This window comes from Patiria miniata, unplaced genomic scaffold (assembly GCF_015706575.1).
Source record: "Patiria miniata isolate m_02_andy unplaced genomic scaffold, ASM1570657v1 HiC_scaffold_5, whole genome shotgun sequence".
Taxonomy (NCBI): Eukaryota; Metazoa; Echinodermata; class Asteroidea; order Valvatida; family Asterinidae; genus Patiria; species Patiria miniata.
This window is the reverse complement of record NW_024037072.1, coordinates 13,914,476-13,941,521: the sequence shown is the minus strand read 5'-3', so window position 1 is coordinate 13,941,521 and position 27,046 is coordinate 13,914,476. Positions and strand designations below refer to the sequence as shown.

Genomic DNA, 27,046 nt, shown 5'->3' with positions numbered 1-27,046 from the left:
TTTTCCTTTGTGTCTTATAATTATGTTACCGTTGCCAAAGATGAAAGAAGTGGAAGATATCAGTTTTGCATCCCTTCTTTTTTTTATAGCGAGTAAAAGTTTTCATTCTCTGCACGAAAGCAAGCATGTGTGCATATTTGTGCAAAGTTTTCGCTCAAGAAAATTTGCAAAAATGGATCGCATTGAATATCTTGCTACATCAGATTTACTTCGCATCCCAGTGAAGTAATAATCACGTATATATGAATCATCAATTCTTTTGCAATTCTTACAGGTTTTTAACTAGTATACTTTTCCCGCCAATTTATCTCTCGCTAGGATCTCCTTCAGCTGCAGTACGAGGGCGCCGCAGTCATGAACATGTTCGGCAGAGCCAAGATTAACGTCAACCTTCTCATTTTCCTACTGAACAAAAAGTTTTACGGCAAGTAGGGCAAATGTGTGGATACTTGGTAGTCTTCTTTTTAAATATCAAGAGTTTCCTGCTGATTTTCATCGTGTTTGGAAATTAAGATCATATTAGACTTTTTATTAAAATTGTAAGTAGTGATTGATTACTTTTGTGTTTTTTGGACCGACTTGAATATTTGGATCAAATTGAAACATATTCAACTGGATTTGTTGTTTAGTTTAAACAACTTTTGAAAATGAAGAATTTTTCTACCAGTGAGGACTGCTTTGTCAATTCTGATTTTCTTATATGAACTTTTCCTGCCTTGGAACGTATCTGTATATATTTCTATGATTGTCATTTTTCACTCCTAAATTAATTCATTCCTATATTTCCAATTTTTTGCCTTAAGATGCCGCATGCAAAACTATGAGAGCATAGTTGAAAGTTCATAGTCATAATGAAACGCCATCAGACTAATATTTTGCACTGCAACTTTACTAACTTAAAAAAAAGTTAACAGAAAAACTTACTGCAGGGTTAGAGGTAAAACTGTAACTGTTTTAAAAACAAAAACGTAGCTTCGTCTTTGATTGCATTTTCGTCATTTTGCAAATTTGCGTAAGTTGTTCCACATACGTGTACCATTTTTGGTTGAACTATATAACCGTAATTACTGCTACCCCTTAACAGATAAAAACATTATGAAATACCATGACAGTGAAAAGATGCTTTTACATAAGTAGACGTTTGTGCAACAATTTTGTTGATTGTATATAGAATACGGTAGACTATCTAGGATAACACTGGTCTATGTTTTGATTGGTATTGTTGTGTCGTGTTGCATGGTTGGCGAAGTCAGAGGTGACTTTGTAGAATTTACAAGTAGTTCATGTTAGCCAGTTTCCCACTGTGTACATTTTTGAAATCATGACATGAACTACACTAAACTTTCAGTTATTGGTGTTTTGGCACCCGATGCCTTGGTCATAAAAAGGTTGTAAAAAAAAGCCTTGTACACTTGAATACTAAATTTACCAAAAAAATAATCTAGAAATCAACATTTCAACATTACCAGCAAGCAATAATTTATTGATAGACATATTTCAAAAACTCTGAACATTTCTGCCCACTTTAAAAAAAACCCAAATAGAATTGTGCCTTATTAAAAAATTTCTAACCAATACTATTCGTTCCAATCTATCCCTATGCCAATAAATAGAATTTTACGTAATCATATTCGTCATTCACTCCAGTTTCTACTGTGCCTTACATCTTTTATGTGTTACCGTATCTATTTATACAGGCTAATAATATACCCAATTTATTTGATAGTATTGTGACTTCATTATAAAAAGTTTTTTTAAAGAATGGCGCTTTTTTTGGTAAATGGATAGCCCGGCTTTAAAAAAAAATGCATGGTGTTAGTTTTATAAGAGGTGTAAGCTACGCGTCCTGTAAAAAGCAAAAGATAGTTGCTAGGTTATTTGTGTGTGCCATGTGAATATATAGTTCATCAGCTTTGGTTTTAAATCGAAAGCTAATTATGTTGGTACTTTATTAATTAGTGTTAATTGGGGTCTAAACTCAAACATGAAAAACTTGAGCTTGGGTTGAGAAAATTGTTGCAAGTAGATTGTGTACAACCTGTTCTGTGATTTTCCCCCGTATTTTGCATTACTTGGTACATAAAGGAGTTGGGTTTATAGTTTCAAGTTTACAATTGGAATAAAAGGGGGCAAATCATTAATGAAATTGTTTTTGTGTGAGTGCTGGCACAGGCTGGGGTTGGACAAGTATAAGGCAAAATGGGCATAGCTCCGTTTTATCATGTTTGTCGCCACACAATAAGATTTAGTAAATAAAGTATCATTTGAGTACGGCATTATGTTTTGAAGCAGTACAGGCTAAACATTGTAACATTTCTTGCAAACAGTAGAACATCGTTTTTGAGAAACTAATTATTTCGGAGAGAAATTAAAATGTTGAAAATTCAGAGCATTTGTTTGCATGTACATGTACACAATATTAATAATCAGCACTGGCCTTCACCTAGATGAGTTTATTATATTCATTCACCTATACATCTATTTAAGCAAAATATACAAACAGTTTGTAGTATTTTACTCTTTTGAAGCGCAAATGTTTTGCTTTTATAGTTTAAGGTATGGTGCTAATTAGGGATATCCGACAATATGAAGAAAAAAAAGTGCAAAATAAAATTTTGCAAAACTGGAAAATTCTTAATCAGTTGTGTCCTTGGCGTTTGTGTGTATTTATTGGAATTGTGTTGACCACTTGGGTTTTTAGGGGGTTATTTTATACAATGTTTACGGCGAATTCCTGGAGTTTAGAGCTATCATGGGTAGTCATTAAATTTTAATATTTTACAAGGAAACGTGGAAAATTGATATTTCGAGGAAAGGGATGTGATTGAAAAGTCATGGAATCCTGCACAATCCATACGTGATGATGCATAGGATCTGGCTGTGGCAGTCTTCCAGTGTACATTATGCATGTTAGCGAGTCAAAAAAAAGGAAACCAAAATGGTGCCCCCTATTTTTTAAAGATTTTGTATTGCATGTAGCGCATTCATGATCTAGGATATGAAAGCCCAATTAATAAGCTTTCCTTTAGTGAAAGAATCATTATAATCGCTCATGTACTTTTCCAGTTATGGAATTTTGAAACACAAACACCGTTTTTAACCTTGTCCACAGATCACATTTAAGGTACGTGGTATTTCAGTAAAAATGAAACAATGTCGTATCCTGAAAATGATATCAGAATAATCGCATAAAGTCTCCGGGGTAGCCAAGTAGAAGGCATGGCAAGACTATAAACTCTTGATATTGTAAAGCATGTTATTGTAACATTGGAAGCAGCAGGTTTTTCAATAAATGTTATGATAAGTGCCAGTTATCATGGTCATGAGATTGTTCTGATGTGTTTTTGGATATGTGAATATAGTTTTCGTTTGGCTGTAATATCACTTACCTTTATTGTGATCCGTGGACAAGGTAAAAAAGAAAGAAACGGTGTTTGTGTTCAAAATTCCATGACTGGAAAGGTACATGAGTGACTTGAATGATTCTTTCACTCTAACAGAAAGCTTATTAATTGTGCTTTCATATCCTAGATCTGGAAAGCGCTACCGTGACATGTAGAAATTCTTTAAAAAAAAAAAAATAGGGGGCAACATTTGGATTTCCTGAGTTTTTTTACTCACCCTGTATCTCTATATAGGCAATCAGCCTAGGGGGTTGGGTTGGTATCAAATGAGGGGAATAATGCTCATTGTGATTTTTGGCAAGATTTCCACCCCTGTAGTTGGAAAAGATGTCATTATAGCATTGCAGCGGTGGCAGCTTTTTAGGTGCTAAATGATGTAAAAATGACGGCCAAAACATGCTTCTTACCACATAATTAATCCGGTAACAAGCATAGTGGCGGCCATTTTGGAAAAAAGTACAATAAAAGTGATAACACCCAAAATCCCACCACTGCTCACCCTGCAAATCCATCACACATTTTCCAGATGTGCAACCCAGTGCCAAAAATCGCTATGAGCATTGCTCATTTTGATACCGGTGGCCCAATTTTTGGACCGAAGCTGATAGCCTTAGTAATACTTGTTGCATGTTCATGTACTGTTTGTGATTTTTTTTTGTGGTGCTCATCGTTCTTGTGTAAAAAGGAGTGGTGTCCCTTGCTTCAGTCATGGAGGAAGGAAGTTACGGAACACAGTGTGATGTCTAAAAACTCATGGGATTTCATGTTAAGTCGATTTCCGTGGGAACCCTGCTTGAGGTTTGATCTGGGGAAGAAGTTGGGTAAAGAATTATTGGAAATTATTGTGAAAGTGGTTTTTGTGATCACGATTAAAATTCGCCGGAGCTTCCCGGTTGACAGCAATCGCATCTCCGTAGTGTAAAAAACCCACTTTGGTACCGCAAATGAAAAAAAGGCTTGTCGACAGAAAGAAAACTTTGCAATCGCTGATTACTTCCTATTGCGACACAAAAACGGTATACGTTTACTGCTTTCAACACTGATCAACAAATTACAACTTCCTGTCGGCATTTTTCCTTTCGATTCACTTGGAATAAGCTGACATAACTACACAAAACGTTTGTTCATTCAGGTGTGCAGAGATGTTTTTTCCTTCTTCTATAGTCCAGTAACTTCAGGCTGTGCAAAAAAAAGAAGGAAACCCACTTTTGACAGCAATTTTCATCTACTTGTTAAGCATATTCCAAAAATTCAATTTAATGGTATTAAAATATTGATCTTTTTACATAAGTGACGAAAAATGATTGAAAATGCATATTTTGTCTCTGAGATACGTATGGTAGCTTTGAAAAAAATCATGTGCCAAACCTGTTTGGCCACGGACGGCTTTATTCAATCCGCTTGACTGAGCTCCTCAGCTTAGTTGATTTGAAGAAAAAAAAGAAAAAAAAAACACTACACTAGACTTGCACGTTGACATCATTGATTTTGGTGACTTTGTATTCAAGTTGGCATGATATTCTTGCGATTTTTAAAAAGATTCTTTTCAGCACGTATGGTTGAAGAACTATACTTCATTACATAATAAAAAAAAGTTCAAATATTAAGTGAGTAGGTAAAAATTTCTGTCAAAAGTGGGTTTCCTTCTTTTTGCACCACCCTGTAGATTGAACATTTTTGTATGTTTTGATAATTTCATACATATTTCAAACACAAAGGTGTACTTTATGGCGGATATCTCATGTCCGCAATGTTTCATTGTTTCAAATTTCAAGTGAGAAACGTGGCTTATTTTCACCCCCGCGTCGCCCCGGGGCCACCCCCGAGATTTGGTCTAGTGAGAAAATGCCTTAATGGGGAAAGCTACCGAAATGTTCTGATGAAAGCCTACCTTAATAAGTTTTGGCCTAGCTAAGTTTATTTTGTTTCTTCTGTTTCATTTTAATGTGTGGAGTCAGTATTCCCGCGATGACTAAACGATCGTCGGGGAATACACCGCAATAGGTCCCGTTGTAAAACGATGTCTGGATGGTTTCGACATTTTTTTGTGATTGTGAACCGAATGTTTTTAGAAGTGTCGTCCAGTCGTAGGCCTACGTCAATTCCAGTCCTGTTTAAAATTCATATCAATTGCGTAGCCTACATGCGTCGAGCGCTTTGTGTACAGCGTGTTGTGAAAATCTTCTTTTTTTTCAATACCATAATATGAAAGAGTTTCAAAACGTCTATATTTGTTCAAGCATGGTTTCTGGTCGTGCAATGGGGGATATGACACACATGACATCCTTTCGGGACTATCCCGCGGCCTGTTCTGGACGTAATGACGTCACATCTCCCGCCAAATGTGCGTCATTCAATGCGAAAACACACCGGATCTCGCCTCAAGTACACGTTTGAATTGGTCGCCGGTGAGATTGCAAACGAGTAGTTGGTGAAAATAGCTGTGACAGCAGTAGTCTGGTTGTATGTCCTTGTTTAGTAGCGTGTGACATCGCATATAGAGTGAGTTGGGAATTAGACATCAGCAGACCGATCATGAAACATGGCGGGTTGGGTCTCGGGCGGTCAATATGTTCTTTCAAGTAGTGCCCATTCCTGCCCCGATAAAACCGCCTTACTGCTCAAACTCACCGACTCATCACTCAAGACCATCGAACGATATCAGAAATCCAAGGTAAGGTTTGTTGCCCGCTATGAACACAAAGTTATTGATGTTTTAATCTCATTGTCGAACCGTATGTTTTCCCCATTGTGTTTGCATTGTCGACATGGTCGACATGGTCGAGCCGACTTCAGATCCACGGACGTGATGCAAACGTTCCTGTTTTGATAAGCATTTATTTGCTTGATCATCATTTTTGAGTTTTCGATTTGTTGCACAATAAGAAACATATTTTTGAAAAGATAATTCCTAAGTTTATGAACTGGTAATTTTTATGGAGTTTTAAATCACAGTTTTAACTTGATTTTTTTTCCCAGGTAAATCTGGCCATATGGACAATGCATTTGGCATGGTTAAGATTTTTAATTTGTTTGATACATAGCAGATACGTCTCAACAGATGTTTTATAACTTCTTTGTTTGCAAAAATGTAAATGTTTTTGTACCAACTACCATTTGTTTAATATCGGTCGCTCATTCAAGATTACTTGTCTGAAAAATAAGCGGAGCAACACCAATGCAATGGGTTTCATTTCAATCTCCTTTGGCCAGTGTGGAGAGGCATTACTTTAACTCTTACTGTACAGATGTCTTTGGGGAGTCACAAACTGTTTTTTTTTTTGGGGGGGGGGGCTTCATATGGTGCTGTGCCAATTTTTGTTACTTTATTAAGAAGTTTCTTGAAGAGTTGACGGCAGTTGCAGGCTGGGTAATCGTGTAGTTTAGGACACCTCTTAAAGTTGTGTTTTACCAGTTCCGTTTAAATCAACACCCTGCCCTCTTTCCAGACTGGGACCTGGAGTGCTCTGAAACGTGCAAAACTAAATCAGGCCAACTTTACTCACTCTTTAGCCAGCAAATTTCTCCAAAAATACCATTGGGCAAAGAAATGGTTCTCAGTATTTCACCAACCAAGATTGCAGACTCAACTCAATTTTTTCAATGGTTCCCATTTATGGCACAAGCAAAAGAGATTGGTCTGAGGAAAGAGTTCCTCATAATCCAGCAAAAACATAATTAACTTTCCAAAGTCAAATAAAATGCACCACCCTCTCTCAGTCGCTAGGTTTCATGCTGCAGCTGATTAAGTGTCTTGTGGAAATACCTGCTTTCTGGCACTCGAATACAGCCTGATATTGGCTCTTTTCACACTTCCGCCATGGGCATGCACAGCCTCGATCTGGCAACTTTACACAATAGATATAGCCGGTTCAGTGATTCCCGTGTCGGGGTTCAGATCACTGAACCGGCTATTTTTATTGTGTAAAGTTGCCAGATCGAGGCTGTGCATGCCCAATGGCGGAGCGTGAAAAGAGCGAATTCTAGAAGCTTCACCAGTTTGCAAGCTATCAGTCACTTCTCTCACGAAATCCGTGATGGAGCTTTGCTCACTAGCTTGCGCAATCATTTCGCCATTGAAGGGGGCTGTGATCAAATGGTTGTCCACGTTTTATCGGATTAAGTAGTTAATCCTGCATATAGTGGTAACAAATGTGTCTGGATGAGCCCTGATCCCCTGGGTTTTTTTTAATCCAGTTATTATGTCAAATCTAATACTATTCAATAACCTTATGGGGGTCATTCCATGCCAACTCAACAAATGGTGCACACCATCACCTCTTGGATTTTTTTCTTTTTTGGTGTACTGAAAGATACTTAGGAGAAATGCAAATTCTGAAAATTTGGGGTCTCTACGACTTTTCGTTCTTGCGCAACAGCATTTTGAAATTTGAGGTGGGCGGGGCCAAAAGTGCGTCGCGTCACGAAATTCAATGTTTAAAGGGCCATATATTTAAAACTATACCCCCCAGACATTTCAAACTTAGTAATCTGGGCTATTTTTTGCTGTAGATTTCAAATATTTAAACAGAAAGAAAGTAGCTTGTTTCATTTTTAAGTTAGAGGGGCCCCAAAATGGCCCAAAACTCATCTCGACCAATGTTCGGGGGGGTGTAAGTCAAAAACTGAAAATATTTTTTTCACCAAATTTTTTGCCTGTAATAGCCCCCAATTGAAACTACTTTCATGTAAAATCTTACACTTATATTAACTTCATTGAATGAGATATAGCCCTTGCAAAAAGCAAATTGTTTATTTTTAAGATAACTTGACCCCCCCAAAAACCAACGTCAGACATTCCGCACCAAATTTTGCTTCACATATGTTTGAGGTTGGTCCTTAGTGAAGTCCTCTGAAAAGTTTCATGTTGGTGTCTAAATGTCTTCAGTGGATAGCTGGGCATTATAATGAGTCTATCTTACGATGCTGGTTCCTTAACATACAAGTACACATGTATAGAATAACAGCAGTCGGTACATAAAGAATAAGTTGGGTATGAAACTTAGCTTACATTTGTACATGTAGACTTTTGATCAGTTGATATAATTGTTTACAGTTTCACAGGTGAAATTATGCATTCCTTGTGATGTAGTTTTGATGAAGTTGAATGAGTTGCATGATGGTTGGCTCACTAAGTTTGTATTGCCTTCCACCGCTATGTAGAAGTTCTGGTGTTGGTATGCAACACAACACATCAACAAATGGAATGTTACGTTTATCCTCTCTTTGTGGCCAATAGAGAGTATTTGTTGATTCCGTCCTGTACATGAAGCAGACATACACATCCTCATGAAGTTGTGATACATCTTCTACAATAGCAATGTGCCAAACATCATCATAGACCACACAAACATATTTTCCTGGGTTGAGGTCAGCTGCTACAATTGGTGCATGATGAGTTTCCTGCATGAACTAGATTTCCCCTTATCCATAATGAAAACTAAAATCAATCAGGTTAAAACCATAGACCCTCTACTCAAACTGAATCACTTCTCTTTGGTTCAGGTTAGTGCTATACTATGCTGTGCAAGTGAGAACTGGTTAATTACTACATACATTACATGCATGCTGTGTGATGAGCACATGGAAAGAATAAGACTCTCAAGTCATTTAACCTAATTTGCATATAATGCACACGTAGGTCTACAAGCAACTGTTTATTGAGCAGGAAATGGGTAGTCTTGACCCAAGTATTTCAACAGTTGGGGGATTTTGTTGTGCTGGTTCCGTAAAATACAAGTACATGTACATGTACTTGCATGTTACGGAACCTGCAGCATCATAAGATATAGACTCTTTATAAAGCCCAGCTATCCACTGAAGACATTTAGACACCAACATGAAACTTTTCAGAGGACTTCACTAAGGACCAACCTCAAACATATGTGAAGCAAAATTTGGTGCGGAATGTCTGACGTTGGTTTTTGGGGGGGTCAAGTTATCGTAAAAATAAACAATTTGCTTTTTGCAAGGGCTATATCTCATTCAATGAAGTTAATATAAGTGTAAGATTTTACATGAAAGTAGTTTCAATTGGGGGCTATTACAGGCAAAAAATTTGGTGAGAAAAATATTTTCCATTTTTGACTTACACCCCCCCGAACATTAGTCCAGATGAGTTTTGGGCCATTTTGGGGCCCCTCTAACTTAAAAATGAAACAAGCTACTTTCTTTCTGTTTAAATATTTGAAATCTACAGCAAAAAATAGCCCAGATTACCAAGTTTGAAATGTCTGGGGGGTATAGTTTTAAATATATGGCCCTTTAAACATTGAATTTCATGACGCGACGCACTTTTGGCCCCGCCCACCTCAAATTTCAAAATGCTGTTGCGCAAGAACGAAAAGTCGTAGAGACCCCAAATTTTCAGAATTTGCATTTCTCCCAAGTATCTTTCAGTACACCAAAAAAGAAAAAAATCCAAGAGGTGATGGTGTGCACCATTTGTTGAGTTGGCATGGAATGACCCATGGCAGATTCTTTGCATTCACTTCAACAAAATCGAATTTCAATCAAACCCCATGATGACGTGTAACCCAAACCCTCCTCAACCTACGGGCAGTTTTGGAGGATTTTGTAGGATTGAGGATGAATGGTGTTTGAAGAAGAGGAGGATTTTGGAGGATTAAGGCTGAATGCATTTTGAGAGGCAGGGCTGTTGGAGGATTTTGAAGGATTGAGGCAGCGGGTATCCTTCATTTGAACATAAGTGCACAATTTTGGAAGATTTTGGAGGATTGAGGGCATGTGGACATTCAGTACTGGTTGATTTTGGAGGGTTGAGGATGAATGGTGTTTGAAGAAGAGGAGGATTTTGGAGGATTGAGACGCTGGGTATCCTTCATTTGAACATAAGTGCACAATTTTGGAGGATTTTGGAGGATTCAGGATGGTTCCTAGCAAAAAGGGCCTAGGGGGTTAGGATTAATAATGGCCAGAGTTGAGATTTTGTAATCCCCAGTTCAAAATGTTGCTCATCCTTGGTGTTGATTTTTTAAAAATTTATGCAAGTTTGGGTTCAAATGAAATGTTTGGTTTAATGTTTCCTTGTGTAAGAATAGAGTGACATGCCAAATGCGCATGAAGCAAAACAACACATGAAAATTAACTCTTGCAAAAGACTTCAAATGCATGTCCACATAATTTGTTTTTACTAACTAGTGCTAATTTACTTTGCACCAAACTGGTTAAGACATTTGTACACGTACCAGCATATGTGTGAGCAGATGCCTGACGTTTCTATATGAGCTTATTGCTTAAGACTCAAACTTGTTAATAAAATTTTCCAATTAAAAACCAACTTGATTGCGTTGGCGTTTGTATAAATCCCAAGTTGACTAACTGCATTTTATGTATTTTCTCTTTTTATTATGTTGAGGACGATGCCATAAAAGCTAAAATTGTAAAACAAAAATATTCAACGCAGTGGGAAGTGTACTTTCAACAGTGAAAACCCAACCACGTTTCCTTTGTAAATTGTGTCCTCTACATGTTTGTTTCTTGTACCGCTGTCATTTGCCTCTGAAGCAGGCACTGTTAAAGGGAATATGCAAACATCAAAAAACAAAACTATGAAATGATTATGAAATAATATCAAATTATTATGAAATAATAATAATAGTAAATTATAGTCTAAAGCATCCTGTAAAATCTCATGGCACCTGGTGTGCTGTCATTTTCATATTTTGGTGTTTTATTTAATCAATTTCCAACGCTGGTCGGCCATCCAGCATTGTTTCATCAATAATTATCAACACAAAGTTCAAATTTTTGCTACAAGAAAACGTTCCAGACAATCCTTTCCACCAGTCCAATATGCTAACTCAACGCATACATTTGCAATTCATTTTTCCCTCTCTAAAATCAGGAGGCTTTTTTTTTCAGAAAATTGTAATGATCTTAAAGGGAAAATACAACATTTGCAAACATCAAAAATAAAACTACCAGATCATTTTGAAATACCTTGCTGGACTGTTAGTGAATGACAGTGTAAAGCATCCTGTAAAATCATGGCACCTGGTATACTATCATTTTCAAGAAAAGTGGTATTTTTGTATCAATTTCCAACGCTGGTCGGCCGACCAGCGTTGGAAAAAACTGGCTTTTTTTCAAATACTAGCCCCAATTGACCATCACTCTTGTTTGCAATGGATTACACACCTACATGTATGAACGGGTACAAGCCAGCTAGACTGGTTCCCTGACCCTACATTTCCCCAATGTATGCAAACTGCTCTGTTTCTTCTTATATGGAGTCAGGGAACCAGACTACAGGAAAATGATTGTTTTTCTTGGTTTCTATAGCATTTTCGAACCCAAAACCTCAAAAAAGTCAGTGTAACTATATTCGCTATATATTTCCAACCCCCCAATTCCATCCATTTCTGAAAATTACAGCGAAAGCAAATGATGTATATTCCCTTTAAAAGGGCTTGAAATTTGTTCATCGAAAGTTTACAGGTTCTGCACATGAAGTGATGCACCTCATGTGACAAATACTTTTGCGTGTGAAACTTAACAAATTTGGAAAATCTGGTCAGGTTATGGAACTTCAGCATGATATGACCCTGATTCGGCACTGTATAGTACAAAGTACATGTGGCTTAATTGATGTCTTTCAGCGTCTTAATTTGTTCAAGTTTGTTCAATAAACATCGTTGAATTTCATGGGAATCAGGACTTAACCAGTCAAAATACCACAGGGTCACTACCTTTTGTATTTGTAGGGATTTCCCCCCGTTTAATTGAATTCAGCAATTGTAGGCAGTAAACCATTGAAATTCCTATTTTCTTTAAAAACATTTCCTATACAATGTACATTTCCCAGAAGTAATGCGGAATTCAGGATTGCTTTTGCGATTGTCAAAATGGCCCCATACAAGAGTCATCATGCATGGCCTGCCCTTTCTCTTTTTTCCTGCTCGAGTTAAAGCACTTTCAAGCAAGTGTTAAAACTAGCATATATTCCTACAGTATGTGAAATGAACTTTAGATATTTTGTGTGTGTGATAAGAAGAGCGTACGCGTTTTAGAATTTGGTTTTTTGCCTTGCAATAATCGGGATTTGAATTCAAGGAGAACGCCTGCCGCATTTCAAGGAAACGGTGAATTTATCAGTTGGCAAATATTTTGACTGAAAAAAGCAAAATCAACATAACCTTTTCTTACAAAAGATATGCAGAAGGTCAAGGGAGATTCCCTAATCAGCCGTACTAAATCAACCCATGTGAACATTGAGTTATATGGGCAGTTCCAATGTTATTAAAGAAATTGTAAAGTCCGTGACAGAGCCCATTTTATTAACCATTATATTTTAATTAACCCTCCTGCTATTTAAACAGTCACAGACTGTCAAAACTTCCATCTACTTCCCCTGCTATACTTTTAACACAGGCTGTAGTCACCACTGGTGCAGTCAGGCAAGCACTGTGACTAGTCAAACTCAGTCAACGGACTGACAAAGCAGGCAAGTTGTGGGCACAGCTGGCTTATCAATTACCCACTGCCAAAACAAAGCTTTATCGAGTTTTATCGAGCTTTATCGAGTTACTTAAACAGTCACGGCAAGTCAATCCTGCTTTACATGTATGTACAAATGTAGGCTGGGAATTCTTAACTGTTGAAAACAGTCACTTGATTGATTTTGACTGAAAGGACAACTTGGCACAGAATGTATGTTTGTAAAGTACCACCGGTAGGATTAACGATTTAGAGAAATGATCCAAACCTCCTAGTCTGTAATCTCCCTGACCATTACTAGATGATAGATGTATTAGATTTGAAAAATACATTTTCAGGTTTATTCACTGAGCTCTTAAAAGCAATGCTGGAATTGCCCATATATATAAATGGTCCCTGTAGAACACATGTGACGTCAACTTGTTCAGCACATGTCTGTTGGCGAAAATCAAATTAACCCACATAACCTGTGCAAGATTCTGCAGTTGTTATTGTCTTTTATTTGCTTACGAAATGTACATCCAAGATACATGTAATTGGGTTTACCATGCTCCATGTGTTCAACATACAGGTGAGCATGTGACCTGGTTGGGTATGTCAAGAATTCCGAAGTTCATATAGTAACCATATGGGGAATTAATGGTATACATGTATGTATGTGTGTGGTAAAACAGATATACACAGATGTACATGTAAATACATTTACCGTGAACATATGTTCCGATATTTTCCTATTGCACCTTATTTCGTGGACTATCATTTGATATAAAGAACCAGGATGTGGGGGTGGGGGAAGAAACAGAATAATATTAGTCTTGAAAAGAAAAGTATCAAATACTTGTTCAGCATTGCGTGACATTTCTGCATTCGACTACATATAAATTATAATGAGCAGGCTTCAAAGTACTTTTGATTGAATTACCCCTAAACCAAAATTAATTAAACCCAATGCCCCTGCCCGATACAAGTGGCATTATAACTGCACACAGCAATTATTTTACAAAACTATTGATTTAGTCAACATATTGTCAATCTCTGTTTCTCATTGAAGGAAGATATTTTTAATGCAGATGTATTTTGGATATGCATAGTTGCATACAACAAAAAACTACATTGGCCAAAAATTATCATTCAGTGTGCTATATTCCAGTATTGTTATATCCGCTTTGCATACATCTGAATTATTGCTGGCACCTAGAATGTACGTGTACTAGATCATAATTCATGATGACATTAATGTCATAAAAAGGTCACATATCCGTGGATTTCATTATGTTCCCATGAATGACTCCCTGCCTGCACTATATCTCGACGCCTTTTCAGCAGTCGGTCCTTACAGATTTCTAAGCATTGATAACCGGTAAATGGAAACCGCAAGGAGAATTCTTGAAACCCGATGCCACTACCCGATAAAAGTGGCTGTTATAACCGCACACAATCCCGTTTACAAAGTGGGACTGAAAGCTGGGAATACATGCCGGCTGTGGTTGGATTCAAAGATGGAAACTAAATACACGTCCATGAAGAGATTTGGTGTGTTCATTACGCCACATGGCACGGGTACTGTCTGTATCAGGAGTACCAGTAGGAATTCACAGAAAATGGAAGTTGAAACGATTAAAATGTTCGCACATAGTTTTTTTTATCATCTGTTTGAATCAATTCAATTTAATTTCATCATCAATTCGGAATATTATTCTGGTTTATTCAATATCTTAACCCTTCTTTTGTTTGATCAGTCACAGACAGTCAAAAATACTGTTCTCCTGCCATGTCTGCAGGCTAGTCACCAACAGTCAGATCATATTTCTTGTAGGCACTGTGACTAGTCAAATTCCATCAACAGACAAAAGCAGGTGACTGGTAGGCACAGCTGGCTTATCAATCTCCTACAGTCAAAGCGTAGCTATAACAGGTTTCATAACAATCACAGCCAGCCAATCCTGCTTTATGAAGGCAGGGAGAACTCAACTGTTAAAAAAAGTCACTTGATTTATTTTGACTGCTGGGCTGGCCTTGTTGAAATTGCCAGCCAGAGAGGGATGGATTTACACGTATAATGTGGGTTATGCAATTGTAAAATGAGAATTGTAAAATAAAGAAACTGTAAAATGAGAATTTCCTTGGCCCTAACTATCCTACATTGTTGACAGATGTACCTGTGGTTATTCCTATCTCAACATTGTTGAAATTTAGAGAGTATGTGCCATCATTTGTTTACTTCAAATTGTTGGATTTCAAAGGAATAATCAAGCACTTGCAAAAAATGGAGAAGACATAAAAGATACAATTAAATGTTAAAATCATACCTGAGCTTTTCTATTGCAATGTTTCTTTTCAAATAGTCTTCATATTGTCAGGTTTGATTCATTTATTTGTGCCGATTGTTGATTATTGTGTTTGTTTAGCTGCATTGTTTTTATCAAAGATCTAGCACCTTTTGTTCTGTCACTCAGAACACATTAAAAATTAACCCAGTACATCAAACATGCTCTGAATCGTAATAACCCATATATTTATATCACAAAACACGCTAGATAAGCTTGATCAGTAACTTATAGTGTGAGTAATTGAAATGCTGTTATATTGTTTCTTTTTGTTAAAGGGAAAATACAACATTTGCAAACATCAAAAAATAAAACTACCAAATCATTTTGAAATACCTTGCTGGACTGTTGGTGAATGACAGTGTAAAGCATCCTGTAAAATCATGGCACCTGGTATACTGTCATTTTCAAGAAAAGTGGTATTTTTGTATCAATTTCCAACGCTGGTTGTCCGACCAGCGTTGGAAAAAAAACTGGCTTTTTTTCAAATACTGGCCCCAATTGACCATCGCACTTGTTTGCAATCGATTTCACACCTATGAACGGGTACAAGCCAGCTAGACCGGTTCCCTGACGTTACAATTCCCCAATGTATGTAAACTGCTCTGTTTCTTCTTATATGGAGTCAGGGAACCAGACTACAGGAAAATGATTGTTTTTCTTGGTTTTTATAGCATTTTCGAACCCAAAACCTAAAAAAAGTCAGTGTAACTATATTTGCTATATATTTCCAACCCCCCAATTCCATCCATTTCTGAAAATTACAGCAAAAGCAAATGATGTATATTCCCTTTAAATATACCATTGTTTTGATCTACTAGTCAAGAATTTATAAATTGGCTTTTTTCCCCCCAATTGGTGAGTACCTTTAGTATGATTGTGAAGTACGTGTTACGGGCAAGTATTGTTGTTTCGGTAGGTTGATGTGATGAAGTTCATGTCCCAGGCAACTAATAAAAAATAAAAATTGTTGATTTTTTTTCCTCTCATTTTTCTTTCCTTTCAGGGCTACACAAAGGAGACTCCCTCCATTTTGTTCAAAGGAAGGAAGGGGGTAAGTTTATGTTTCCTTTTATGGTGTCCGTTCCTCAACCGTATGATGATTTCTGATTTAATCAGGCATGCAACTTTTCCTCTGAACAGCTGACTTCCCCTTTTTTTTACTTCCCATGTGCGACATTACAAATCGAAAAACACTGTACAAATTCTTGGAAAGATTTGAATTTCCTCTTTTTCTGTGACTTCCCAGTCGCACGCCTGTTTAATCATCACTGCCACAAACGGTTTACCCAACATCATCGCCTACGACCACATGTGTCTCATTGTCCCAAACAAAATTGGATGCTGTCTCGATTTTGCTGTCATTGATGGCAGTTCTGTCTCGAGCCCAAAGCGGGCATTCATAATTTCTTCAAAAATATTTTGGGTGTGATTTGGTTGATAGTTGAATGCAGAAATTGACTGGGGCGGGTTTGAACCTGCGACCTCCGGATAGCCGTTCCGGTGCTCTACCAACTGAGCTATCCAGCACTATGTTGGTTCTTCCCCAATTTGTCAATGTCTTTGTTCAAGGGACGTAGTCAGAAAGCCGTAAACCCGTATGCCGTGTAGCCAGGGATCGCATACAAGTCACGAGCTAGCAACATTGTCAATGCTGCAAACCTGGGAAATAGCAAACGGGGATCACATTTTAACAAACTAAGTAACATTTTTGCAAAAGGGGCTTGTAACAGACTCTCAAAAACCAGAATCCAACTTTAATTTCCCATGGTGTTTATCAAGCTCCTCTAATTTAGAATGCGCACAGCAAGTGGGTAGCCATTTTTAGACATCAGAATTTTGTGCATGTCTCAAATTCCTGCACGTGATTCAGTGCTTCTCCATTGTTTCTCAGGGATGGTAACTCTTGTGATTTCTGCAGTTTTTTTCTCCTATTCCCTGGAGCCTATAGCTAGTGTAGAAATATAACAAGGGATATGACGCATTCGTCTGACTCAGCAACCAAAATTCATCCCTAATTACGATCGGCACTCGTGAACTGTGTGAATTTACAAGGTTTTTTTTTCGCTTTTCTCCATTTGCGTTATCAAATTAACCCCACTCTTAGGTTATTGACAACTTTCATTTGCAGAAATATTTTGAGTTGCTTGCCTGCCTTTTCAGATTAAAAAAAAATTTGAAGAAATGTTTGTGAAAAATGCTAAATAATTGTCACCTTCCAATTTTCATTTTGCTCCGTGCAATCTGTTCAAAAATAATCGTTGGTGCTTCAGATAGCGTTTCAGTTTGGTGAATTCAGGACTGTATAGACTCCGTGCGCAAACAGCAGAGGGCGCTTTTTTACGCCGGGGTTCGAACCTGCGTACCACGGCATAAGAGTCGAACACCGTAACCATTGGAACACAGCACCCCACCCAATAATTTTACATAAACAAGTATTTAATGTACAGTTGTGTGCACAGAAGCAGCTAATAAAATGTTGTAAGAATCAAATTGAGTACATTTTGAATTACGGACCTTCAAATGAATGAAAATACATTATTATGTTTTCAGTCTTTAACTGATTCTGTGGGTTCCCCCTTTCCCTGCTAAAACTGAACAAATTTTTCATCATCTTTGCTTTTAAAACATGTTTTTCAGGCTTGTGTGCCGCATTTACATTGACATCGACACTTGTTAAGAATTATTGGAATTGTCATCAGAAGCACATGTAGATAATCATTCTTTTCTTCTCCCCAAAGATAATAACATTTCCGGTCCGAGATGGAGGAGACAGCGATGGATTCCAGGACTTCAAGTTCACGGTTCAACCATTGTCGGTTCCCACTGGAAGCAGCTACGAATGCATCCAGCAATTCAAAAACAGGTGAGAATAATCCCAAATCCTTCAAAATCCAACAATGTTTTGAAGGATTTTGTAGGAATGAGGAAAGTAGAGCCCACCCACTAAACATGGAGCCTGATGCATCCAGCAAGTTAACAACTAGGTGAGAATAATCCCAAATGCTCCCAAATCCTTCAAATTCCAGTGGGAGGTTTTTGGAGGAGTTTGCGAGTGTGTACATGTAGGTTGCGTGTGCAGGGCGCATGCGCTACCTATCATAAGTTACATTATGTTCACTGTAAAATCTCCCACAACCGTACTGCGGTGATTTACTTTATTTCTTGCAGAGTAGGTCGCAACGCTTATCTTTTGTTGTCAAGTGGCACGATATTACAAAACAATTGTAGACTGCTGTGATGTGAGACATGGTGTTTTCTACTCCCTTGATGATGCATACATGTAGCAGCATTGTGTCCGTGGGAATAAAAAAACAACTGTCCCACGTCACAGTAGTCATCAATTGTTCAATCTGCCATGAAGTTTCGTCATGGGTGCCGGACTGTGCCAGAACTGTTTGTGGTCTTTACATATTTTTGACTTTCTATTTATATTTTCTATCAACGATGCTAACGTCAGCAAAGCTATTTGCAGTACCATATTTTTAATGTTCACAAGTTTTGTAGCATTCAGTTTCATTGCAGTGCTGGTACATGGGGTATCCAGTTACACAGAAAATACATGTTCACCCTAATAGGCAATCAACTGTCACGCCAGATCTTAAATTAGACTTTATTATGACAGAGGATTACATTTCAACACATTATTGATAGCTCTACACTGCACCACATGTTTTATCACCTGTACTTCGTATCGAGTGGACTTTGGTTTTTCCGTTTAATTTGTATACATGTATGTAAATATGCTTAAGGGTGATATACAGCATTGGTTCTTGCTGTATTTTTCAGAAATGGAGGGATTTTTGGGGGTTCGTATCTTATAGCAACAAATTTGTGTTTCATAGATGGTGGAAAAACCAAGCAAAAAATGTTGTTTTTGTATTCTGGTTCCCTGACCCTACTTCAGACAAAAGGGAGCCGTTTATAGATGTCAGGGAATTATCAGGTCAGGGAACCAGACTAGCTGGCTTGCGCCTGTTCAGGGATGTGTAATCGAAATTTGGTAAATTGTGGGCAGTATTTGAAACAAGTCAGTTTTTTTTCCAGTGATGGTCGGCCAACCATCGTTGGAAATTAATACAAAAATATGACTTTCCTTGAAAATGACAGCACACCAGGTGCCATGATTTCACAGGATGCTTGAGACTATTATTCACTTACAGTCAAGTAAGGTATTTCATAATAATTTGCTAGATTTGTTTTTTGATGTTTGCAAATGTTGTATACTACCTTTAACTAATTTATTTCCAAGTTGAGACTTTTGGTTTCATTTGGCAATTTGTGGTGAACAGAATGTTAAAATCTACTTCAAAAACATTCTTTCCAGTTAAATATTTTGGTTTATTTTAACGTTTGATATAATTTCTTACCTTGTCAAATAAAAACCTGGAACGATTAATTTAACGACAAATCGAAAGAAAAATGAATAACACAAATATCCGTGCAAACAATGCAACAGCTGGGCACATGTTCAGGAATTCATGTCGGCAAAAAGTCAGCTGCATTTGTTCATCTGTGCTGTTATCTATAATAGAATTTTAATAAGGTACTAATTGGAATAAAATTGTATTCCTATCAACAATGAAACACAATCAAGAATCATACGTACTGGGAATCCCAGAATAATTTTTTTCTATGCAAACATAATTTCTAAAGTCAATAATATTAAAAAAAAAAAAAAAAGCTCGCTTTATGCTTGCCATGTAATATTGCTCAACTTATCGACTTTGCACAGATAATTTCTGTCAATTTTGTGGTTTTGAAAGAAGTAGAAATTATAGATAACTCGTGCTGTCTGTTCTAACAAGTTGGGTATGTGCAGCAAACGTTGTTTTTTTTCCATGACACATTTTTGGTAATTTTAGACGCATGGCTCAACACTCTTTCTTTACTTCTGTGATCTTGTGACACTAGGAATAGAGAAAACATCTCAATTACCAATATTTTTAGGATAAATTTGATGTTCTAGTGTCGCTATACAATTTCCACAAAATGGGTTAATCTATTGCCCCTGCCCATTTCAACTTTGATAATAAACGTAAGCAGAGAAGCTTTTTCAGTCTTTTGCATTTTCTTTTTTAATTTTTGCAGTAAGGGGGAACCTCATCTGGACTCCATCAGCCAGATCAAGACCAAGGTGATTGTCTCAGCCACCGACGATGTCTACCAAACCACTCAGGAGAAAATGAAACTTGCCGATGAAGAAATGAAAAAAATCAGGTACAAAGATAATAATCGTAATAATAATAATAATGCGGTGCTTATTTAGATGTTTATACCAAAAGTCTCAAAACGCTGCATAGTTGTTATCCCTGTTCATCAGGTTGTAAGACCATTTTTCTGCAGCAGCTCGAGATCAGCGCAATCTGGTCTCTACCGTCACGGGTACCCATTTATACTCCTGGGTGGAGAGAGGCAATTGCAGTAAAGTGTCTTGCCCAGGAACACAAGTGCCATAATAAACACAAAGATATACCCTTTATAAGTTCAACCCTGTCCATGTGGTGAGTTGATGTCTCTCCTCCAAATGGTGCCTGCTAGAATAACGAGCTGGTATAGACTGATTCGCATATATGCTATCGCTTCTTTTACGGACGCCCCCATCAATGGCAGAAGCATTGTGCTAGCTGTTGTACAGATAATCCATCATGGGGCAGTTGCTTCGTACAGTAGCATGCACAATGGTTTCTCCATTGAAGGGGGCCACGTGAGTGTATGGTGATCACGTGCCTGGATTTGTCTGTATAAACTCAACGGTCATAGTGTATCGTCAAATTGACCTATCGCGGTGGAATCGCGTTAGAATCGCGTCAACGCAGCTTGTGAAAAATTGTCCAATTACATGATATACAAATGGACACGGAACGCGCAAAGTCTGAAACAAACAAAATTTAGTGTACAAAAGCGCCATATGGTTGTCTTAGGGGCGTGGCTAACTCACAAACGGCGATAGGTCAATTCTGTCTGATTACCACAAATAATCACAGTTAATTGTTGAACTCTGATTTTAATGTTCAATTCAATTCAAACACAGTTATTTCCATACCAAATGAGAAATACCAGCAGAGAATACATGAGTTAGTAAATAAACAAGAGGCAAATATATATATATAGGTATGGAGGCACTCTCTAGAAGCCTAGGCTTGTGGCGAGATGCCTTGGACGGACTAACACAGAACAGAAACAAGAACAAGTACATAGGGATAGCTGAACCAGGACAAAATGATATTCATGAAAATGTACGGATAAACCATCACAGTACGTATTATGAGAGAACACCAACAAAAATGCTGGGAAAAAAAATGAGAAGCAAGCTATGTCAGATATTGGGAGATGAGAGCTCTTTTAAGGCATGTTTGCTTTTGCCGTTCACCAAGCTGAAATTATAAGCACTGTACACCCTGTGCTGCCAGGATGTTTGTGAGATAAGTTCACAAGCTTACTCTGATGGGATTTGAACCCACGACCTCCTACTTACTGGTCAGCTCTGAGTATACAGTGATTGTGGAATTAATCTGTGAAGGATAAACTTATAACTCTCCTTGATGCAACTTTCCATCATATAAAAATGTATAACCTCTGGTACAACTTGAATTCAATGTTCTATAATTTTTGGGTTTTTTAACAGCACGAAAGAAGTCAGCCAGAAAGAAGTAAAAGCCACCCGTAAGGTCAACAGAATCACCAAGCGGCCCAGCCTGACAACTCAAACTAAATCGACCCACGTACAACGCTCCAGTCAGCCCAGCCACAGTAAACCAAGCCACACGTCAAGTGCAATAAGCAGGAGTAATGGTACCCTGGCTCCGTCTAGCAGAACACCACAAGTCACGGCGAAGGGGGCCCCGACTAGTAAACCTGCCACCCCCAATAGATCATACAGGTAAGTCCGGCCATTGGGAATTTCTTTCATGGCTGTGGCTTTCTTCTATTGCTTAACTCTTGCCTTAAGCCATAGCCATTGACATGCAGACATTAAGTCTTAGTACATGCAGGAATCTCTATGGGCTCAATGGGGTTAAAGGCTTACAGAAATATAAATAAAAGAAAAATCTATGAAGGCTTTTTGTGTTGTTTTTATGAAATAAGAACCCTTCTCTCTGCCTTTAAAACAGAAACTCACAATAACACCTGTCTTAATGAATTTCGCATGTGAAAACAAGATGCCCACATGACGACCTGAAATCCATAATTTTAGCCAAAAAATCCCACTTTTTTTTTTTACAAAACATACAGTTTACCATACACCAACTCACGTAAGTGTGTATTTGCCTGCAATCGGTGACCCCCTTTTGTCCTTCTTTTGTTTGTACTTTAACTTTTTAGGAAGACCTCCCTTATGTTTTGTACACGAATCCAAATAGGGGGCCTCTGGGGAATTGGGGACCCTATTGACCTCTATTGATCAACGTCCCCTATTGAATGCAGAAACAAACTCACTGGCACACCACTCAAATAAAAGGCCTTGTTGTCCCGTTTTAGTTGGTGCCTCATTTGAGGTTGTGATGCTTGTAGTTCTGAAGATATAAATTTTTCCCTTTTAGCCGTGTCCATTTTTGTATGAAATTTCCTTATTGTCTCTTCTTGATTGCAGGGACCGTGTGATCCATCTCCTAGCATTAAGACCTTACAAGAAGCCAGAATTGATCCTAAGACTACAGAAGGACGGCATTGCAATGAAGGACAAGAACCAACTCAGCAACATCCTATCACAGGTGAGCTTACCATCCTAGAGAGATTATGCTGCAGTATCTTAGATTAAACCTAACCCCTACAGGCCCTTTGAGGCTAGGAACCATCCTCAATCTTGCAAAACCCTCCAACTGCCACCATGTAAAAATTGGATACAGCCTCAATCCTCCAAAATCCATTTCTTGAATTTGTTCAGTGGAGGGGTGGCCACTGCCTCGATCCTTCGGAATCCTTCTACAATTACTGTGATACGTTGCGGCAGTGCCAATCATATCCAGCTGCAGCACTGCTTACAATAATCGCATCGGTTACAACATTTGTATGAAGATGGGTACAAATCCCAAAGTCTTGGGGCTGAAATCAGACACAGTGTAATGAAAAATAGCTCTGGAAATGGTACTCAGAGATATAAATGAGTTATAAACATGAATTCATAACTACCTAAGACAGTTTAGCCGTTCCTATTGGGCGAGAGCCCGTCACATGGCCGGGTTTAAACAGATGATAAAGACATGGCTGGCTGGTCTTAAACAATTTTCCAGTGTCACATGAAATTTTGAGTCCAATGAAATCTGGTGCCAGCACCGTTTTATCGGTTGAACGTTCACAATCCTCGCATAGGCATGTGTAATACTACCAGTGAGTCAGTATTTCATAGTCCTAAATTCACACTACACCGGTACATCTGCGTTGTGTGCCACATCACACAGTACGCGCGTCAATCTCCATATAAGGAGTTGTTTACCAGAGGGCCTTACCATTGTATAGCTAGAGGGGTGTTTTGTTGATCGAAATCGTTGGAAATTTATAATTTCTGACTTGTTTTGACTTTTGGACCGAAAAGTTTTGATTTGTTTTTACCGAAAAGGTATTTATGAATGGGAATAAAATGTGCTTGATCGGCATCGGCCAGGTGGGAGTCTGGATGCTGATCGCCTCGGGTAATTATCAGCACCCAGACTCCAACCGGTCTGAAACAGAGTGTTTAATACCTCTCAATCACACATTTATGCCTTTAATAATAATAGTAATGTGTATTTATAAAGCGCACATATCCATCAGTATTGGTGCTCAAGGCGTTGCATCATTGTATGTGGCAACCATCCTGCAACTGAATATTATTTGATGAATTTGAATGTGAATTTATGTATGAGCACTACAGCTGTGTTATACTTCGTTCAAACTGCATTGTTCCATTTCATTAAATTATTCTTTATTTATTGGTAATTCTGACTTTCATCTTTGCGTTTTGTCGGTTTCAGGTTGCGACGTTATCACGGGAGAACGCCTACATATTGAACAAGCATTTGTACAGCGAAGTCCAAGAGGATTGGCCATTGTATAGTGATGTAGATAGACAGTTATTAAGAAAGTAAGTCAAACTTTTAAAAATATCTTTGCAGAGCGGTACCAGGATTTGAAAGTGCTTCCTTGCAAAAGAACAACTTTTGGTTTGGATCATTCAGTCACTTATTTTTTCCAAATTGCCATTTTCAGTTTTTAGTTTATTTTATCATAATGATAAGGAAGCATCTTAAAATACAGAATGTTTAGATTGTTCTCTTGAGATTACAGCATTTTCAAGTCAGAGGCAACAAGGTTTCAACTTGATATTATCTGAAAATGCCAAGGGTTGTATTAGAAATTCTGATATGTGTGAATAAAAATAAGAATGACCTGTTGGAAATTAGATTGTTACTTTTTCTTAGCAATGTGCCTTGTTCCCAAAGGAAAGCTTTGAGATATAAATCATAAAGATTCCTTCATTTGATCAGTCACAGACAGTCATAAATTCAATCCTGTTCCCCTGCCATGCCTTTTACACAGGCTGGTCACCAACAGTCAGATCATATTTCTTGTAGGCACTGTGACAGTCAAATTCCATCAACAGACAAAAGCAGGTGACTGGTAGGCACAGCTGGCTTATCAATCACCTACAGTCAAAGCATAGCTACATCAGGTTTCACAACAATCAAAGCCAGTCAATCCTGCTTTATGAAGGCAGGGAGCACCCAACTGTTAAACACAGTCACTTGATTATTTTGACTGCTGGTCTGGCCTTGTTGAAATTGCCAGCTTGGGAGGGAGGATTAATTAACGAAGTTATGATGTCATCAAACTCCTCTTCTAGCCCTCTCAATTAAGACAAACATGGCAAGTTTTTGACACATCTCAGTTGGTAGAGCACCGGAACAGCAATCCGGAGGTCCCAGGTTCAAACCTGACCAGGCGCTCCAGTCAATTTCTTTGTTCAACTTTGAAAAATTATTACAATGCACCTAGTCAGTTTTCCTTGGTTTATATGTATATATTTATATACTTATTTTTCCCTCTTTTTTTTCCTCAGGAATCTAAGAAGTTTAAACCAGAAAGAACATTCCTCCTCTGTAAACTCCACTCCATCCGTGTCATTGTCATCGTCATTGTCATCCTCGTCATCCTCATCCTCGTTGAAGCAAGCGTTTGTAAGGACGGTGACAAGAATGCCATCCAAAGATGTCCCCCAGACCAGACCGGTCGCCAAGCCTGACCCTGTACGGACTGCCGCTGACAAATTCAAAGCCAGAATATCGGTAAGATGAAGTCTAGTATTTCGGAGCTGTAATCTTCGCGTTGGACTATTTCAAGGGCCCATGATATGGAACTTTTCTAAATGCAGTCCTTGAAATGTACCTGTGTGTCCCATTCAAGTTCATTTTTAATCTTCATGTTGGCATTTTCAGGGCAGTTTGGTGCCTTCTTGTTCTTTATGCTAATGCAGATTTCCATATTCATGAGCAAAACCGTGATGTCATTTATTAGGCAGAAACTTGTCACAACTGCTTCTGCATAAAAAGTCACCAATATTGTAGGGGTTTGCTTTGGTTACTCCTCTGTTTTCAGTGATTCATTTGTTGTTTCCGTACATGAAATGAAGACAATGACAAAACTTTTAGCATAAATGTTTCCAAAAAGCACAATTTTGGGTTTCAATTTGAAGAGAAAAATCCTAATCTGAAGAGTGTGTTCCTGAAGTGACAGCGCCCTCAATTGTCAAAAAAAAGCATGAAACATTTTAAATGTTTAAAAAGTGCACTTTGCAAAGCTTTTGCCAAAAGGGATGTCTTGTTTTTTTGTATAAGTTTTAGAGTAATGGATATTTGCTATAAATATGCTTCTGTGTAAATTCGTCACATGGACCCTTTAATAATCTACGTTATTTAAAAAAAAATTAATTCTTCACATCTTAGGCTCCAAAGTCTTCAAACCCTCTCAGGGTTGTGATATTCTTGCAAGTAGCTGGCGAGGAAAAAATTAATATTGCGAAAAATTGTTGATAGGTCGTTGACTGCAATCCATTTTGAGTTTGGTTCTGAAAGGTTTGTTGCTGTTATTTTCTGAAGTGAAACATGCCTCAGATTTGACACTTCGTGCTTAATCAGAAAACATAGAGATTAATTAATCGGAAGTTAAATAAGTTTGATTTTCTTTGTTTACAGCATAAGAGACCACTCTTGCCAGACGTCGTTGATTACAAGCAGCCGAAAAAGACCCGAATTGCCCACAACACTAAAAAGCTAAGCCCTACACCCGACGCGACGTCATTGTCATGTTCCCCACCTTCCAAGTACGATGTCAGCAGTACCACCAAACAGTCACCAGACTATAATGCACCTAGTCGTACTAGTAAACCGCAGGAGGAGAAGGACACCAAGTGCCGGGTACCAGTGACGGAATCCAAAGCCAAGCCTGTGGTCGGGAAGCAGTCACCACCTAGTGATGTGTCGTCAACATCTAGTGGACCAGATTATCTGAAGTGAGTTGTTACCTAGGCCTTCTTTCTGACCTAAGACTGGGGTGGGAGTGGGGTGTATGGGTTGGGGTAAGGGTGGGATGGGGTAGGTAGGGGTTGGGTGGTTGCCAACCCCCTCAAAGAGAAGTTTTTATCTCGATGTACCCAACATGTAGCGTGTAATGCTTAACCCTAACCTTCCCAATTCCTCCAAAATCCTCTTTGCAAAAAGGAGGCTTTTCAGGATTGAAGCTTTATGGCAAAAATGTGTGGCTGATTTTGGAGGATGCACTGTGTCAAGGTTTTAGGCTGGAGCTTGTGTTATTTATGCTCAGCCATGCATAAATACTTGAAATCCGCCGCAATGCGCAATCTGCCTCAACACATTGACG

The 27,046-nt window shown here is 38.2% G+C and overlaps 2 protein-coding genes across 3 annotated transcripts in view; both read left to right on the top strand.

Annotated features, from left to right (window-relative positions):
* LOC119740399 (ras GTPase-activating-like protein IQGAP1) overlaps positions 1–2,638 on the top strand; it is a 61,777-nt gene extending 59,139 nt beyond the window's left edge. For both annotated transcript variants that reach the window (XM_038215689.1, XM_038215687.1), the window contains one exon: positions 319–2,638. In XM_038215689.1, the coding sequence (XP_038071617.1) occupies positions 319–432 (114 nt within the window). In that variant the 3' untranslated portion in view covers positions 433–2,638. The remainder of the gene's footprint in view (positions 1–318) is intronic.
* Positions 2,639–5,895: 3,257 nt separating this feature from the next.
* The window catches only part of LOC119742008 (RNA polymerase II elongation factor ELL-like), a 28,213-nt gene continuing 7,062 nt past the window's right edge, over positions 5,896–27,046 (top strand). Inside the window, exons 1-9 of the mRNA XM_038218015.1 lie at positions 5,896–6,078; positions 16,197–16,244; positions 17,932–18,056; positions 20,282–20,410; positions 21,819–22,073; positions 22,785–22,905; positions 24,145–24,254; positions 25,230–25,455; positions 26,362–26,678. Of these exons, the coding sequence (XP_038073943.1) occupies positions 5,947–6,078; positions 16,197–16,244; positions 17,932–18,056; positions 20,282–20,410; positions 21,819–22,073; positions 22,785–22,905; positions 24,145–24,254; positions 25,230–25,455; positions 26,362–26,678 (1,463 nt within the window). The 5' untranslated portion in view covers positions 5,896–5,946. The remainder of the gene's footprint in view (positions 6,079–16,196; positions 16,245–17,931; positions 18,057–20,281; positions 20,411–21,818; positions 22,074–22,784; positions 22,906–24,144; positions 24,255–25,229; positions 25,456–26,361; positions 26,679–27,046) is intronic.